Below are 18,299 nucleotides of genomic sequence, written 5' to 3' on the forward strand. Positions count from 1 at the left end.
GGTTCTATGATGTCAAAAATATTTCGACAAAAATGCAGGTAGATCCCAGGCAAAGATCGCTTCGTTATTCATCAAGAGAGATGACTAACAGCTTGTGTGGTTTCCCGTGAATTACAATCGAATACTTATAGAGAAGTATTGAAGGGCATCTTTTTATATGGCTTCATGGGTTGGCTAGAAATTTCATTACATAACACATCTAAACATAAGAGTAATACATTGTAAACGAAATTACCTGTTTGACTAGTGTAGTCAAGGACAAGTATGTTTTGGAAAAATGTATGAAGTAACGAAGAATCAGATAGATACTCACACTGAACTCATATTCCACAAAACAAAAGTATTTATGGATCTTGTTGGGTAAAAATGTCGTGGGTTTCGAACATTTTAGCAAGACCACGCAAAAAGAAAGAATATGATTTGGAATATCGAAAAGTGGTACTGAAACAAAAGTTTCGTTAAAATCTGGAACAAAGTTCCCAATCAATTTCTTTCATGGTTCGAAATGTTGGGTTTCACTTTCATCACGGTTTCATGAATACATATCATTAACTCAGATTGTTTACAAACCTATAACCTGGTTGGTTTTGACCAGAGATTTCTTGGGTATGTGTATTTGTGTGTGATCGTGAAAGAACTTTAGGATGAAAAAGTTTGGTTCAAGTATCGAAAGTACCTCTCCTATGATTGGACCAAGCAGTTAACTCTTAACTCAAATGAGAAGAGTAAGGTAGCTTAGATACTAATGTGAATACAGCCTAATTGAGAAGGAATTTTCGTGATAAAAAGTCCATTAAGGCTTTCAAAAACACATCGAGTCATGGAGGCTTGAGTCGACATGATGCAACATGCTTCTAGGGACATCCTAACTAGGACAAAGTTTTGAAAATATACCTTTCCCTCAAGCCAGCAAGCATGAACCAACAAAAATATTCGCTAAAAGCTACACAAGAAAAGATTAAAAAAACACTAAAAAAATATTTTTGGATTTTTGATTTTTGAAAGAAAATAACAAAAATAAGAATTTTTTTTTTGATATTTTTGAATTTTGAAAGAGAAAAACAAAAATGAAAATATTTTTGTTGTTTTTGATTTTTGAAAAAGAAAAAAAAAACAAAAATGAAAATCTTTTTGTTGTTTTTGATTTTTGAAGAATGAAAAAACAAGTAGCAAACAATAAAAGAAATGTACCTGATTAGCAAAAATTTGAAACATAACAAAAGTAACGAAGATTTTGTCAAACCATTGTGCATGATGTCGAAAGCGAAGCATGTCGAAGCGTTGACTATGAATAGTAACCACTGAATAATGAACAGTAACCGCTGAATCGACATCTTTCCTCCATTTTTTCTTGTCATTCTAATGAAATATGTCCAGGAACAGAATTCGCATCAATCATTCCTAAGCATTCAAAATTCTAACGAAAGATTTTTCATCTAATGGTTTTGTAAAGATATCAGCAAGCTGATCAGTTGTCTTTACAAAATGAACTTCTATGTTTCCATCTTCAACATGATCTTTGATAAAATGATAATGAAGAGCAATGTGGTTAGTTTTCGAATGTTGCACAGGGTTATGGAAGATGCGAATGTCACTTTGTGAGTACAATACAACAGAATTTTCTTCACGTTGATTGCATAATCATGCAATTGACTTTGTATCCATATGATTTGTGAAGTGCAAGTTGCAGCAACAACATATTCAGCTTCTGTTGTGGAAATCGAAACAAAGGTTTGCTTTTTTGATTGCCAGCTTACGAGCTTCCCATCCAATAGTTGACATCCGCCACTTGTGATTTTACGATCAAGATTACAACCACCCAAATCAGCATCTGAGAATGCTTGAATGAAAAAGCCTGTCTTCGAAGGATACCACAGTTCTAAAAAAGTTGTTCCTTTGAGATAGCGGAATATATTCTAGACGGCAGTTAGATGAGGTTCCGGGGGATTCGATTGGTACCTAGCACAATTGCACACAGAAAACATAATATCAGGTCGACTTGCCGTGAGGTCAAGTAACGAACCTATCATGCTTCGATACAATGTGAGATCAACAGCTGGTTTATCCAACGAAGGACTAAGCCTTGTTCCAAAAGCCATTGGTACTCTCAACTTTGTGCTATTCGTCATTCCGAACTTTTCAAGCAGATTTCTTATATACTTCTCTTGGTTGATAAATATTCCTTCTCTTCTCTGACGAATGTTTAATCCCATAAAATTGTTTATCTTCCCCATCATGCTCATCTCAAATTGGCTTGTCATCAAAATTTCGAATTCTCTTGACAAAGCAGGGTCAGTAGAGCTAAAAATAACATCATCGACATAAATTTAATCAAGCATGAGATGATTACCAACTTTCTTTCGAAACAGAGTGGGATCAACTGATCCTTGTTTAAATTTCAATTGTTTTAAGAAATTGGTAAGAGTTGCATACCAGGCTCTTGGTGCTTGTTTTAACCCATAAACAACTTTATCTAAAATATAACAATCATCTGGGAATTCTTCGTTAATAAAACCTGGGGGTTGTTCAACGTACATCGTTTCTTCGAGTTCACCATTGAGAAACGCACATTTGACATTCATCTGGTAGACTTCGAAAATCCTTGTGCACTGCATACGCTAAAAATATTTGAACGAACTTGAGTCTTGCGACAGGGGCGCAAGTTTCCTCATAGTCTATACCTTCTTGTTGCGAATAACCTTTATCTAGAAGCCTAACTTTGTTTCGAACAACATTAGCATCTTTATCAGTTTTATTTTAAAGATCCATTTTAAGCCCACAATTGAAACATCATTTGGTTCGGGAATTAATCTCCATACCTTGTTTCTTTCGAATTCAGCAAGCTCAGATTGCATAGAAACAACCCAATCAGGATGTTCCATAGCAGCCTTGACTGATTTAGGTTCAATTTTCGAAATAAAAACATTGAACATGCAAAATTCTTGGTGTACATTAAGTACCTCATTCTTTGCACGAAGTTGAGCTCGTGTTAACACTCCATCATGAGGATCACCAAGAAGTTGTTCCTTTGGATGCTTCGAGTCCATCTATCCATTGGAGGATATGTAGGATCAAAGTCCAAAGGTGCATCTTCAAACATTTCCTCAGTTTCAGATCCTTCACCTGCATTTGACAAATTATCATTAATGTCATGAAATTCATCATCCTGAACATTCGAAACATTTGTATTATTTCCAGCTTGCTCCCCCTCGACAATTAGATTATCATCAGGATGCTCCCCTAGACATCAATACTCATTCTTTCTCTCTCCCCCTCGAAAGTATGTTCCCCTTCGACTTGATCAGGCGAATTCAAGGGCTCCCCTTCCACTTGAACATTTGATACAACATGCAGAATTTCGTTATTTCTTGAAGAATTTTTTGATGAAAGCTTATCATTGTTATCCGGTGTGAGAGTGGATTCATCAGAATGTTTTGATGCTTCAGGCGCTCGATTGTCCTCAGCATTAACGTCTGCATCAATAGCACGATCTAGAAAACCAAAAATCAAATCATAATCAAAATCTAACGAATACAAAGATTGAGATTCATTATTTGATTCATTCATTATTGGTTGTTGTTCGAAGGTCTTTTCAACTTGTTTAACATAATAATCATCAAAAGTGAGATTAAATGTTTCTTCTGTTTTCCTCGTTCGTTTGTTTAACACCCTGTAAGCAACCGAATTGTTTGAATATCCCAAGAATATCCCTTCATCAGCTTTTGACTGAAATTTCGAAAGAATATCCTCGAGATTCATAATCAAGCACCTACAACTAAAAACATGAAAAAATTTAACATTTGGTTTTCGGTTGTTAATTATTTCATAAGGAGTGATGTTAAAACGATGATGAATAAAAGATCGATTTTGAGTAAAACATGCAGTGGGAACTGCTTCATCCCATGGATATTGAGGAAGATTTGCATATATCTGAGCATTGTTCTTGCAGATTCGCAAAGTGAACGATTTCTCCTTTCTACAACACCATTTTGTTGAGGAGTGTAAGGTGAAGAGAAATTATGCAAAATTCCTTTGTATATTAAAAATGAATCAAGAACATTGTTCTTAAATTCTGAGCCATTGTTACTCTTGATCTTTCGAACCTTTTTGTTTAAGCTTAGTTCAATATGCTTGATGAAGTCGATCATTGCTTGAGCAGTTTTGGATTTTAGTCTTAGAAAATATACCCAAGTAAACCGTGAAAAGTCATCAACAATGACCAATATGTATCTATTCTTGTTGAGAGTCTCAGCAGTCGAGGGTCCACAAAGATCAATGTGAAGAAGTTCCAAAGGCTCAACAATCTTTGAATCAATGACAATTAGATGACCTTGTCTGTGCTGCTTTCCTTGTTCGCAAGCTGCACACAAAGTATCATTATCAAATTTTAACACAGGTAAACCTCTAACTAGATCATTTACCACCAATTTATTCAAATTTCAAAAATTCAAAGGTGAAAGTCTTCAATGCCAGAGCCAGCTAACATCTAATGAAGCTTTCGAAACTAAGCACACCAAAGGAATCCCAACTATTGGTTTGATGTCGAGAGTAAACATATCACCTTTTCGTTTTGATTTGAGCAATACTTCCTTTGTGTCTATCTTCTAAATCACACTTCCTTCTTCATTAAACACCACTTGATTACCAGTACCCACAACAAGTTGCAAAACACTTATCAAGTTATGTTGAAGACCTTCGATAAAAGCAACCCTGTTCACTGTGAATTTCCCATTTGTTACTTTTCCATATCCTTTTACTTGACATTTGTTGTTATTGCCAAACTTCAGTACTCCTGCATTATCTAAACTTCGATAATCACATAAGTTTTCCTTCTTTCCAGTCATGTGACGAGAACAACCACTATCAATATACCATTTGTCATCATATTGCTCGTCACTTAAAACCTGAAATTAGTAACAGAATTTAGGTCCCCAAGGCTGTTTGGGTCCTTGGTTATTAGATTAAAAAACATTGTGAAAAGAAGATCCTAAAATCCAATTACGAACTTTAGATTTGAGACTATCAAGTACGTCGACTTCATTAGTTAAAGGCACAGAAATGTAATTATTCTCAGGTTTAGAATTTTCACTAACTTTTTCCTTTTGCTTCTCAGTTCGTTTCTCATTGCCTTCTGAATAGATCTTCATTGTTTAACTGAAGGATTCGATTCCTTGGATGAAGAACTTCCATTCAAATATTCATTGAGATACTGTTCATAAGCATCCTTGATTTGTTGTTGAGAAAACTTCCCTAACTGAAATGATTTCCCTTTTCCTTCTAGCCAATGGTTAATGTTTTTCAGATCTAACTTGCCTTTGACATACGAGACTTTGGGAACATGTTTCGTAGGAGGATTTGGAAAATATGGTTGAGTTGGTGTAAAAGTCACATTTCTTTTAGATTGGAATTTATCGAACTTTTAAGTTGAAAACACAGGTTTCGTTTGAGAAGAAAAATGATTTTGAACATTCGTTGGTTTATACAAAAATCGGTTTTGTCTTGAAAAATGATTTTGTGAAAACCTTGTTTGTTGATATGAATTGAAATTCCTTGATGATTGTTGAGTTGTGAACTGCTTTGCATATGATGTTTGAGAATTAGGTTTTGTGTAGGATTTTGACTCTTGAGTTTTAGACTTCGAAAAATCATTTTGTGGTTTGTTTGGAGACAAATCGTTTTGATTTAGAGTGGGATTTTTCTTATTTTCAACTTTCTTTTGAAAAAAAGTCTGAACCGATTTTGACTTTTTCTGTTCAGATGATTTATTTAGCATAACATTTGGTTTCTTTCAAGACTCAATGTTTTGCCAGAAAACTTTCTTTCATGCTTGTCTCTTTGAAATACCACTTTATATTGAAATCTTTTCAATTTGTTCCTTAAACTCTTGAGAATTAATTTTGACATTTTTAGAAACAATGTCATCTTTCTTTGAAACATCTTTTTATTTGTCAGATTTTTCAACGCAAACTCGTTGTCGTTGAAAAGTGTAAGAAATCTTTTTTAAATTGTTTTCGACAGTACTTTGGTTTGATAAAAATCCTTCTTTTGATGTTTTCTTGTTATATTCTTCAACCATTTTAAGAAGCTTAGGTTTAACATTATCACGATTTCCTTTTGTAACAAACATCTGATTCGGAAAGGTAACCTCATCTGAGCATTTGAAATTCGGATACACAACTATGTTTGTTTCAAGGTAATGAGAAACTTTTTCCTTCATTATTGTGTCGAATTTCTCAGTTTCATCAAAAACCTGATCAGCAACAACCCTTGGAATGGTTGTTTCTTTCGAAACATCATCATTGTCATTGTCACTGTCTGTTTGACTTTCTTCAACAGTCACATTGTCATGATCATTAACTTTCGAAGTTGATGGTTTGTCAGTGTCAACGTTAACCGTAGAATGATTACATATTTCTTTGCATTTAGCCATTGAAGTGACATTAATGACAGACAACTGAGAACAATTAATAACTTCCTCCTTTTCAATTTCACTAATATCACCAGAATCATCTTCGATATCAACAAAATTAGTTTGAGAGTCAGTTTTCGAATTCTCGGTTCTTTTCAAAATCTTAATTTGTTCGTCTTTGGTCAATGTTTTATTTACAATATCAACTAATTCATTAGCATCAAGACATTCATCAATTTTCACTATTCCATATGCATATCAATTATCTGAAACCTTATCGAATTCAACAATTGTGTGTTCACAATCATAGGAAATAGACTCAATTTTCTCCCTTTCGAATGCTAAAAAGGGAAAAAGTTTCCTATGTTGTTCCTTGCTAATATCCGAAGAATGATGCAATGCGGCCAATTTACCATATAATATTTTGTCAGAGTTACAGTACATATTTCTTTGTTTTAACAACATTTTAACATTTGCGCTTAAACTATCCCTATCACACATCAGATTCGTTATTTGCATATTTAAGTATTGTATTTTCATTTTCTTCGAATCCAACATCCTCTGAGTTTCTAAGAGTTATGTGTTCGACTTCTTAGCATCATTACTAGTAGAAATAAGTAGACCGTTAACGTAAGTAATAGCTGCATCAAACTCAAATAGAATCGAATCATATGTACTAGATGGAATATTAAACGATTGTAAAAGAGAACGTACCTGAGAAGTTATTGGTGAATTGTATGAAGATGTCGAAACAAAGCACTTGCCGGTTATTTTCTCTTCCTCATCTTCCTCAAGCATCAAGAAAATAGCCCCGTGTGTACGGTTTCACATCTCGTCGTCGTCAGAACCAGATGACTAAATCTGGTATGTACCATCTTCTTCATCCACACCTTTGGCCACCAGAGACAATCCCTTTGTCTTTGCACGAACCTCTTCCAACCTTTCAACGTAATGAGCTTCGTCTTTTACCTTGTTCATCTTCTCATCACGCTTTTGCATCATACAGTCATTTGCCATATGATTCTCCCCATTGCAGTAATGGCAGTCGAATCCAGCATTGCCTTTTAGCTTTTTCTCTTTCTTCTCTTCCTCAGACGAACTTACTTCTTCTCAACCTTCTTCTCATCACTCCCAAATTTTCCAGTAAAACTTCCCTTCACATCACTTGTTTTCGACTTTGCATTGAATGGGTTCTTGAAAAATTTCCTTACTCGATTGTTAGAGTAAAATGAAACAGCCTCATCATCAGAGTTTACAATCAAACCTTCATCATCTGAATCTTCTTTCTCTGTAGCCTCTTTCTCAACTTCCCTTCCAGTGACTTTCGAAACCAAAGCAAGCGGACCACCCAGACTGATCTTCGCTTCTTCAGCTATTTCATTTACTTTGGATTCATGAGTTTTCAACAGATTGTATAGATCATTCAAGGAGAAATAATCGAAACTTTGTTGAATCTTCACCATCAGACTAACATTTCGCCACTCTTTACGAAGCCCCATAATGAATGTGAGATTAAAATCCATTGTTGACCTAGTGATCCCATTAAATAGATCAATAAACAGAAAATCTGGAAACCCAGTCCTCACGTCATGAGCCCGAAGCTCACGTCGTGAGTTCGGTCGACTAGCAGATTCGAATCGGGCATAGCAGGAACAAAATCGAACTCAAGGTAAGGTTGGGGTTTGCTAATAACTTGATTCTAAGTACTTTTAAGTAACATCCAGCATCTAAATCGCATAATTGGGGAATCAATTTTGACATTTTGACTTAACACAAATCCTAACTCTAAAATTGAAGAAATTAACAAAAATCAAGGGAGGAAAACTTACCAAAAGTGGAGATGAAACACGAAATCAAGAGATGAAGGTATAAATTTGTTGCAAAAACCGAAGTGTGGGCTACTTCTCTATTCGTCCGTACGTAAGTGAGTGAGTGGTATGTTTTGGTCAAAGGATGAAGTCATATGAACTGGTCCCCTACCGTGTCATTTTAAAGCTCATGTCGTGAGCTATGGAGATGACATCGTGAGATCGTTGTTGGGCTAGTTGTTTGGGACAAATCAAATGGAACACAAGGTGGGCTATAAATCAACGACGTGTTATCGAGTTTATTTGTCAAAAAGTCAATTTAATCTTAAAACTTCAATAAAAATTTAACACTTAATACTTATGAACCACACACTTGATTTTTTTGCTCTTTTCAAAAATAATTTAGATGGCCTTGATGATTAATATCCTAAAATTCATTTAAAATGCAAAAATTAAAAATGCAAACAAACGAAAAGAAAAATTACATACCGAGCTCGGGTTGCCTCCCGAGAAGCACTTCTTTTTGTTGGAGTCATGAGCCGGACTCCGTGCCGCCTCACGTAGAATTTTTGGGAGTTTCCATCACCAATTGCACCTTTTGAACCTTCCATCATTTCTTGTATTCTTGAACTCGACGAAGATAAGCCTTTTTAGAATTTTCCTTTTTAACCTTCACATTACCCTCTTCATGCTTTCTTTTCACTCCCTTAGTCACCACAAGCTTAGGTTTCACTTTTTCTTCACTCTTCAGCCCCATAGGTTCAACCTTCTTTTCCAAAGTTAGTTGTTTTAATTCTGAAGTAACCTCTTCCTCATTACTGGACACTAAATCTTCTTCACTCTCTTTACTCACCAAATATGTTGGAGTTTTGTAAGAAAAAGCTTCAAAAACTGTTGGAATGGGTGCTCTTGGCTTCGTACGTTTGATCTGTCAAATTGACTGAATTTCTTCTTCCATTAACTTTTCCAACTCTTCAAGCTCATGTTCTTCATCTATGTTAAAAACTTCACCTTGAGCATCATTATTTTGAAATCCATCCGCCACTCCAAAGGTAACTTCTTGATCTCCAACTCTCAACGTAAGTTTGAACTCACGAATGTCTACCAAAGCTCGAGCAGTACTTAGTAAAGGGCGACCAAGAATTATTGCGACATTAGTATCTTCTTTCATATCCAAAACAACAAAATCAATTGGGAAAACAAATTTCCCAATTTTTACCAATATATCCTCAACTATGCCTCGAGGATGAGTCACTGAACGATTAGCCATGTGAATCGTCATTCTAGTAGCCTTTAAATATGGAAGATTTTGCTTTTGATAGAACGAGTAAGGCATTAAATTTATGCTTGCTCCAGAATCGGATAAAACATAAGTCTTCATATTATTTCCAAATTCACACGGAAGAGTGACGCGTCCAGGATCTCCCATTTTCCATGGTAATTCACCCATTATCACTTTAGAACTCTGCTCACTAAGGATGACCTTGTAATTCTTCTCTACTTGTTGGCGAGTATCGAGTAAGTCTTGCAAAAACTTAGCATATTGAGGAACTTGGGACAATGATTCAACAAAAAGGAGTGTTTATTGGAATATCCTTCACTTGCTTTATAAATTTCAAATGTTCCTACTCCAGTGGGTGAATATTAGCTCGAGAAGGAAATGGAAGTGGAGGACGAAAAACTCGATTATCAGTAAAATTCTTCTGATAAGACCCACCCCATGTCGTGAGCTTGAAATGCTCATGTCGTGAGCTTGTGAATTCAGCATTATTTTTTTCTTTGATTTTTGACTTCTTTTGCTGTAGTTCGGGCTGATGTGGCTCCACTTCTAAGGCTTCAAGGAACTCAGAAATAGTATCGTCTTCGGTGTCGATCACCATGACTTGCGGTTGTAGCTTTTTATCAGGAATTTGTGGAGATAATCTTTCATTAACCAAAGTGGTAAATTGACCAAGTTGAGCTTCGATGTTTTGGATTGATGCTTGATGACTCCTTAGCAAAGCTTATTGGTCCCTCATCAGAATTTGCTGGTCTCTTATCACCGCATCGGTCTCATCATGTCGTTTTTCTGAAGCCTCCATGAATCTAGTTAGAATGGACTCTAAGTTGACCTTATTTTTAGGTGGTTGTTGCTCTTTTTCATAAAATCCTCGGCTAGTTTGCCTAAATTTTTCTTCATCGTATTTGTCTCCACTAGAGTACCATATTTGAGCCTTCTTATTCCAATTCTCGTCCAAGTGGAATTTTTTGGTCAAATGTGGACCATTCCATCTTACACAACCAACTCGAATAACATGTATGGATTGGTCCATCATTGTAATTCTTCGGTCCATAGTGTTTAGCATAGCTAAAACAGCAGCCATATCTTCAGAAGTTCTACTCCCAACTCCTTTCGCTCCATCATGTCTAGGATTATGGTATTCACGCAAATGCTTAGAAAACTCTTCAATCAATTCCTTAATCTCACTGGGATTTTCCTTTGTTAAAGGTCCTTGAGAATCAAGGAGTTTCCTTTTCATCATGTTTATCCCATCATAGAAGATTGATACTTCTTGTTGCTCATTCAAATCGTTTTGGGGACAATTTCTTATGAATCCTTTGTAGCGCTCCCATGCCTCGTAAAGTGACTCACCCGGTTGTTGCTCAAAGTTTTCTATGGCCTTCTTGAGTTTAGCAACTTTAGAAGGTAGGAAAAATGTTCTAAGAATTGTTCACGCATTTGCGCCCAAGTAGAAATTGCACCGGGTGGTAGTGCCTTCAACCAATCCTTAGCGGCTCCCTTGAAAGTAAGTGGAAGCATTATCAATAGCACCGTATCTCTTGGAACATTCGGGATGTTGAAGTAATTAGCTATGTCATTGACTTCATCAAGGTGCTTGTAAGCATCCTCATGATCTTTTCTGGAAAATGGGACTTCCTTAAGTGCGGAAAGAATATGCCCTTTCAGCTGAAATGTTGCGGTAGCAGGAATTGCAGGTTGCACTAGACCAGGACTGGTGTCCTCTCGGGTTCTTTTCTTGTATGCCTCCATGGACATGTTGGAAATGTTCGCCATCTCGTCTTTTGGCTCATTTTCAGGTTCGCTCTCTTCTTTTTCTAATTCGGGTTCGGACTTGTATTCAGATTCGTAAAGATTAGGATTTTGTTCAAAGCTTTCAACCTTGCTTTTGTCTTTTGAAGAATTTCTCGATTCACCTACGTTCTTGCCTTTCTAATTTCCGAAAACTGATTTAAGATCTTTAAAAGGTAACTTCTTTGGTGGTTGGGTTTCTCGTAAGTTCTTATCCGTCTTTTTACAAAGGGCTGACTCTGGATCTTCAAGCGGTGGTATCAAAGGTGTGTTGGATCCATGCGTCATGTACTACTGCAACAAAATAAAAATAAAAACGTAAAATTAAACAAAAACTACTTAAAAGTCCTACTGAATGTTCATCATGACGTGGTAGGGAATACCACCTCGTGTTGTTGCAGAAAATCCAAACAGAAACCAAAAAAATGAAAACAAACGTAAAACAACCAAGCTCACGTCGTGAGCTTAAGGCTCACATCGTGAGTTCAGTTCTAAAAAACTAATTCTCAAAATTTACTTTTTGCAGGTTTTACCCCACAAAAAGGATCGATTAACCTAAAGCAAATAAATTTTAAACTGATTAGTCGTTCTCCGGCAACGGCGCCAAAACCTTGATGTGTGTCGAAATACACCTAATTTTGCCTCATATCTAACTAGTTGTTCGACTAAAGGCAGTGTACCTTTTCGCAAATAATATAGAACAAATAGTCGGGTATCGAACACAGGGAACGAATTTAATTAACTAATTTATCTACTAAATATTAATCTAAGAAAAGCAAAAGTTAATTTTTTTTATCTGATTTTGCAAGCTTAGACAAACTTATTCACTCAACTATCAAATTCAATCAATTACTAAAAATACTTATGTTTAGTTCGAATCCACTTATCCTCTATGGTCATCTACTAATATTGATAATTCATGTTGGTTATCAATTATTATATTATTAGTAATTTAAGTCCAAATTTACTAATGTTTAACTAATTCATGTAGAACTATGCATGGTCACAAATAATTAAACATAGAAACAATTATGAATTATGAATGGAGCTATGTAAGATTTCTTAAAAAAAACAATTATGGTCATATTTTATGATCTCCAGCACAACTAAAATTAATTACCTCAATTACTTATCAAAGACTTTGTCGATCCTAGCTCTAGCAATTCAATGGCCACTAAATCACTAGGTGTCAAGTTCATGTAATTTAATAGTCACTAAACTTCACAAAACATGAATTCAAGCAATTTAAATATCAAATATTAGCATGCTAGGTATTAACAATCAAACACAAGCATATAACCAACTAGTAAAATCCATAATTAATAAACTAATCCATGAGTTTAAGCTTCATCTAGCTAAACAGAAGCAGCTAGATTCAGCTATTCATGGCTGATAAAATAAATCCAAATTCAATAATTAAAGACATGTTCAACTTGTACCAATTCAAAGTAATGGTTATGATCTTCAATCACTTTTTCTTCCTTGGATGCTTAATACTTGAATTCTTTGACTTGTTTTTCTCCAGAATTCGTCTTCTAAACCTTCCAAATCTCCAGAAGAACTCCCAAATTCGTAAGTGTCAAGGATATATATATATATATATATATATATATATATATATATATATATATATATATATATATATATATATATATATATATATATATAGTTTTTGGTAATTACCCTGCTCACGTTGTGAGATATAGACGCTTACGTCGTGAGCTCAGTTGTAATCCGTATCGAACACGGATTCTGTCTTCCGAATGTTTATCTTCTAGAAAATTGATGTTCACGTCGTGACCGGTGATTCCTCACGTCGTGAGGTCGACTTTTCGCTGAAATCTTCATCTTTATAGCTCCAATCCTCCAAAGTTTCGATCCTTATCGCTTTTAGTCCTTTTTCTTCAAGAATGCTCATTTCGGCTACAAAATACAAATCGATCTTATAAGTGTCGTGAGGTCGACTTTTCGCTGAAATCTTCATCTTTATAGCTCCAATCCTCCAAAGTTCCGATCCTTGTCGCTTTTAATCCTTTTTCTTCAAGAATGCTCATTTCGGCTACAAAATACAAATCGATCTTATAAGTACCATATATCTTTGCAAAAAACCAAAATATTAATCAAACTGTATTAAAATATTGCCTTAAAATATGTATAAATATGGCAATATCAAGGATGAAGGGAATTTTAGGAATTTCTTAGGAATTTTGATGGTCGAAAATCATAACCCTTATGAGGGTTTATATAGGTGACTACGGATGCTAGGATAAGGCAGTTTCCTTTTATAAGCCTTTCCCACTTTTCTTCCTCCCAGGGATTCCTAGGCTTTCATAATGCCCAAGATAATCCCTAAAGACCATCTAAAAACCGTCCACCCTCTTGGGAGGTTCTAGAATTACTCAATGTTCAACTTTTAATCATTGTCACCTGTACTCCTTCCACGTTTAATTATTCCAATTAATCCTAAAAATAATTCTGATTAGTTTCTGATTAATTCTTAATTAAATAATACTATTTATAATTAATATATTATTCTCATAATATATGAATAAATTATTTATTTTGATTTCTAATTACGTTATCAATCATATAATAAATTAATAAATCAGTCTCTCTCTCTCTCTCTCTCTCAATATCATTCCAGTCTATTACTAGGTTTGAGGGCAACCCAAAAGGACTTTGCAAATACTTCAATATTACACTAATTTAGTTATTGGCTTAGACACCTAATCCAACAATAACTGATACGAAACATAAGCATAAATGGAGACTTACAATGTCTCATCATGCATGTAACTTTGTATTGCTTCTGTGATACAAAGAAAGTGAGTGGGTCAGGTTGGGAAACTGTTGGGTTTTAGTTCAAAAATAATTTCATAAACTAGAAAAATATGGCAACGGAATACTTTAATTTTTGAAATAACATAAACATTTTATACCCACCAAGGATCTTCTTGCAAGTTATAGAAAGATTTAAACACCAACCAAAGAAAGGATGAAGAAATAACAACCTTTGTAGTTCTTTGGGTCCTCTTGGGAGGCTTGGAAGTTGATGAAGAATGTGGAACCTTTGAGACACCAATAATGACTCAACTTGATGTAGATGCTAGTTCAAAGCTCTTAAACCGTTAAGCTTTAAGTTCATACCCAATATGAACTTAAAGAAGGCATGAAGATGCAAGTGTTTTTCAAGTTTTCTAATCAAAACTAGAGAGAAATGGAGAGGGAGGAGTGGATTCGGCCACTTGCAAGAAGTGAAGGATGAACCATCTAGCCAAATGCAAGCCTCTTATTTATATGCATAAAGTGAAAGTATTAACCATTAGGTCTTAACACTTTAAGCACATATGTCCCCATGTCATTAACATGTCTCCCATGCTTGAAAATTGCAAATCTCGAAAATTGCATAAAGAAGAGGAAAGTTAGTTTAAATTTTATAAACTCAAGGTTTATAATATATAAACTTTGTCTTTTAAGTAAAACACAAAAGGTTTTCATCTAGTCCAAAAAGTTATGCATGACTTATTAATTCATACCATATGAAATAATATAATGTTACTTGCTAATGATAATTATTATTTTCATGAAACAAATAATTTCCAATTTAATTATAAGAGTTTTATTGAATATTTATTAAATCAAATTTCTAATAAATAATCAATTGTATCAAGTTGTTGTTAGTGTGACCCATTAGTATCATATGTTATTTAGCAATATCACTTTAATATGACTCTTGAGCGTACTAGACCTTTCAATCTCCCACTTGTGCAAGAATCATATTAGACTGATATACGCAGTGGTGAACGTCTAGCCACATTTCACTGCCCCTAATACCATATGACTGTTTGTTCCATTCAATCAACGCCCAATTCCCAAAAATCTCAAAGCTACAAAGCTACAACTGGTGTATAAGGTAAGTTTATCAGTTATACCTTTGCTACATACATTATGTTGAACATAAGATTCGAATCGTGATCAATCTCATTAGATGTTCAACTTTTGGTAAGGCGCCTTATATGTCTAACTCTCAACACATAAGAGGAACAAATCCCATCTTGACTACATAAGCCTCTTGCATAGTTCACACCATACCTGAAAGTGGCTTTTATAACTGCCCGGTTAAGGAACAACATTTGACCATTATCAAAGCATAGTACTCCCTACACTTAAGTCACACTATGTATCTCAGGTGTTAAGAATACAAAGATAGTACCTTTTAATCAAGTATCATTCATGATAGCGATCCATGAGATGATTTTGATGCGGGTCAGTTCAATACCAGTTCTCTGACAAGTACCTATGAAACTTGGTTACAACCACTTTCCTACATTCATCTAGTGAGAATCAACCAATCCAATTCATATTAGTCTTACTTTATAATTTCTCCCACAATTATAACCGACTATGAACATTTAGAACAATAATATTATCCATGGATTAAACATGTTAATATCGAACACAACAAGTGTTAATGTGATGACTATATCCTAATATATCATAACATTATCTAATAGTTGTTGTTATAATGTTCCAATATCCAAATACTAAATCCAAATCAAAAATCCATTTCTAGATTAATAAAGTCTTATAGCTTAAAGAATGACTTTATTAATGGATCTGTCAAAATTTAATTTGTGTGAAATCTGTGAATACTATCATCTCCATACTTAACTTTACTCTAGGTATAGTTAAATAGCTTGGAGAATATGATTGGTGTTCTTTCGTGACATAGAGTCTCTTAGCTTGATTAAGTATACTCTCGAAGTCAAAAAGATTTATATGTGATCCTTGAATGGCAAAAATCAACATAGTTTTACAATGATTCCATTCATCCAATCATATTCGAATTCAACTTCTAAAGTAGTGTATTCTTATTTTGTTGTAGATTGTGTCATTATGTTTTGCTTGGACCTTATTCCAACAAGACTTACCCTTCATTCCATAATTATGTCAAAATCCAATTATAATTCATAATTATTTGTATCTGTTTAGAAATTAACATATTGTGTAGCTCTTTCCATAAAGATCCTTTCCAAACTGATTCTCTCATATGCATTCTCTTAGTTCTTCTGAAGTACTCTTAGAATGCTTTCATAGTCATCCAGTGACTTAACCATGTATTCAATTAGTATCCTATGACATGCTTACAACATTGTTAGGGTCGAATTATGTTGTAATATGTCGAAGTTTGTTTTACCCTTCGTATGTTTTGTTAAGTTTATTTACTGAGGTGTATTTCGTACGAAGCTTAATTGTCAATGCCTTAGTATTTTTTGTATGCTTTCACTGTTCCTATAAATATGGAACTTTACTAGAGTTAAAAAAAAATCCTTTACAGAACCTGTCTATTTTCTCTGTAAAAGTTGAAAGCATAAATGAGCAGAAACCAGATCTTATTTACATCGGTTGTTCAATCTGCATTGGTTTAACTCTGATTTTGATTAATACTTGATTCCACAATTCTTCAATTGGTATCAGAGCAGGAATCATGATCTGAGATCTAATTTTCATTCTGTTTCAAAAGGTTTTTGGATCAAAATTCTGGTTCAAGAAGTTCCGCATCTTTTGACGTGAAAAAGTTTTCTAGATCTTGAGTTGTGATTTGATTCTGCAACAAATTTGTTGAATCGAGTATTCTACTTTTTTCTGTTCAATTCATCTATATGCTCTCAAATTCTCTTTGATTTCTCATAAATTCTCTAAAATTTTATTCCGTACATCAATGGCGAACTTCAATCTCAACTCGATGACTTCATACTCTCATCTGCTAGGATCTTCAACTAAAATTCATATGCTTATTCCTGAATACTATGATCAGTGGTCTGATCGTATGCAGGATTATCTGAATGGAATCGATGAAGAACTTTGTTCTTGTATTTCAGGGAATGTTACTTTTCCAACGAACCTTCAACCAATTGGATCTTCATCAAGTACTACGAGTGTGGAAAATCAAACTGATCGTATGAAGAAACTTGAAAAACGATGCATAAGGGAGTTGTGTGGTCCATTACCTCCAGTGGTGTATAACTATGTCAGAAGTTATACAACTGCAAAGGAAATCTGGAATAATCTCAAAGAAAAGTTTCAAGGCAGCGAGAAGACGAAAATCAATTCAGTTAAGCAATGTTTGATTGAAATGAAGGATTTCAAGCAAAAAGATGGTGAAACGATTGAAAGTTACTATGATAGGCTGAATGAGCTGATATACAAATGCAATCGTTATGGAATCACGAGGACTGCCATGGAATTCAATCTCATCTTTGTTATGGGACTCCGTAAAGAATGGAGAAGTGTTAGCATGATGGTGAAAAATTTTACAAAGTTTTGATACATCTTCTTTGAATGATTTGTACAATCTACTGAAAACTCACGAAAGTGAAGCAAATGAAATGACAGAAGAGTCGAAGCTTAGTCTGGGAGGTCCATTAGCACTTGTCTCAAAAATTGACTGAAAAGGAAACTGTCGAAAAAGATGATTATGATGATGAAGAGGGGTTTATAATGAATTCGGATGATGAGGCAATTGCTTTTTACTCTAACAACCGAGTTAAAAAGTTTTTCAAGAAACCGTTTAATTCGAAGGTGAAGCAAAGTGAAGGAAAAGGAAGTTTCATGAACAAAGCTGCAAGAGAAGAGAAGAAGAAGTATGAGAAGAATGATGCGAAGGGATCTGAGGAAAAGAAAGAGAAGAAATTGAAAGGAGACTCTGGTATGGACTGTCATTATTGCAATGGAGCCAATCATTTAGCAAATGATTGCATGCTTCGAAAGAAAGATGAGAAGAAGAATAGAGTGAAGGATGAGGCATATTATGTGGAGAGGTTGGAAGAAGTACGTGCGAAGGCGAAAACTCTATCTTTGGTGGCTCAAGGTGAACAGGAGAATGACGGCACATATCAAATCTAGTCTTCGGGCTTCGATGATGAGGAAATGTGTAATCTTACGCATGGGGCAATGTATGCGAAGTTGGAGGAAGATTCAGATGATTCAGACGAAGAGGTCAAGGGCTGTT

General features: G+C 34.7%; 1 protein-coding gene and 1 non-coding gene across 2 annotated transcripts; one reads left to right on the forward strand and one right to left on the reverse strand.

The window, feature by feature from the left end:
• Positions 1-9,148: 9,148 nt before the first annotated feature.
• LOC145140428 (uncharacterized) lies at positions 9,149-9,667 on the reverse strand. The gene is made up of 2 exons (XM_079073924.1): positions 9,457-9,667; positions 9,149-9,381 (listed from the first exon to the last, which is right to left on the reverse strand). The coding sequence occupies exons 1-2, from the start codon at positions 9,665-9,667 to the stop codon at positions 9,149-9,151; spliced, it is 444 nt and encodes a 147-aa protein (XP_078930050.1).
• A 1,115-nt stretch (positions 9,668-10,782) lies between these two features.
• On the forward strand, positions 10,783-10,889 carry LOC145141766 (small nucleolar RNA R71). Its single transcript, XR_013722961.1, has one exon. It is a non-coding gene; the product is annotated as a small nucleolar RNA R71 (small nucleolar RNA).
• The last annotated feature ends 7,410 nt before the right edge of the window (positions 10,890-18,299 follow it).

The sequence above is a fragment of the Lactuca virosa genome, chromosome 9, assembly GCF_052849685.1.
Source record: "Lactuca virosa cultivar CGN04683 chromosome 9, Lactuca_virosa_CGN04683_v6, whole genome shotgun sequence".
In the NCBI taxonomy this organism is placed as follows: Eukaryota; Viridiplantae; Streptophyta; class Magnoliopsida; order Asterales; family Asteraceae; genus Lactuca; species Lactuca virosa.

Coding starts and splice junctions, on each gene's coding strand:
- LOC145140428 (XM_079073924.1), bottom strand. CDS start 9,667: ATGGGTGAATTACCATGGAAAATGGGAGATCCTGGACGCGTCACTCTT. Junction 9,382..9,456: donor TTCAGTGACTCATCCTCGAG/GCATAGTTGAGG, acceptor TGGATATGAAAG/AAGATACTAATGTCGCAATA.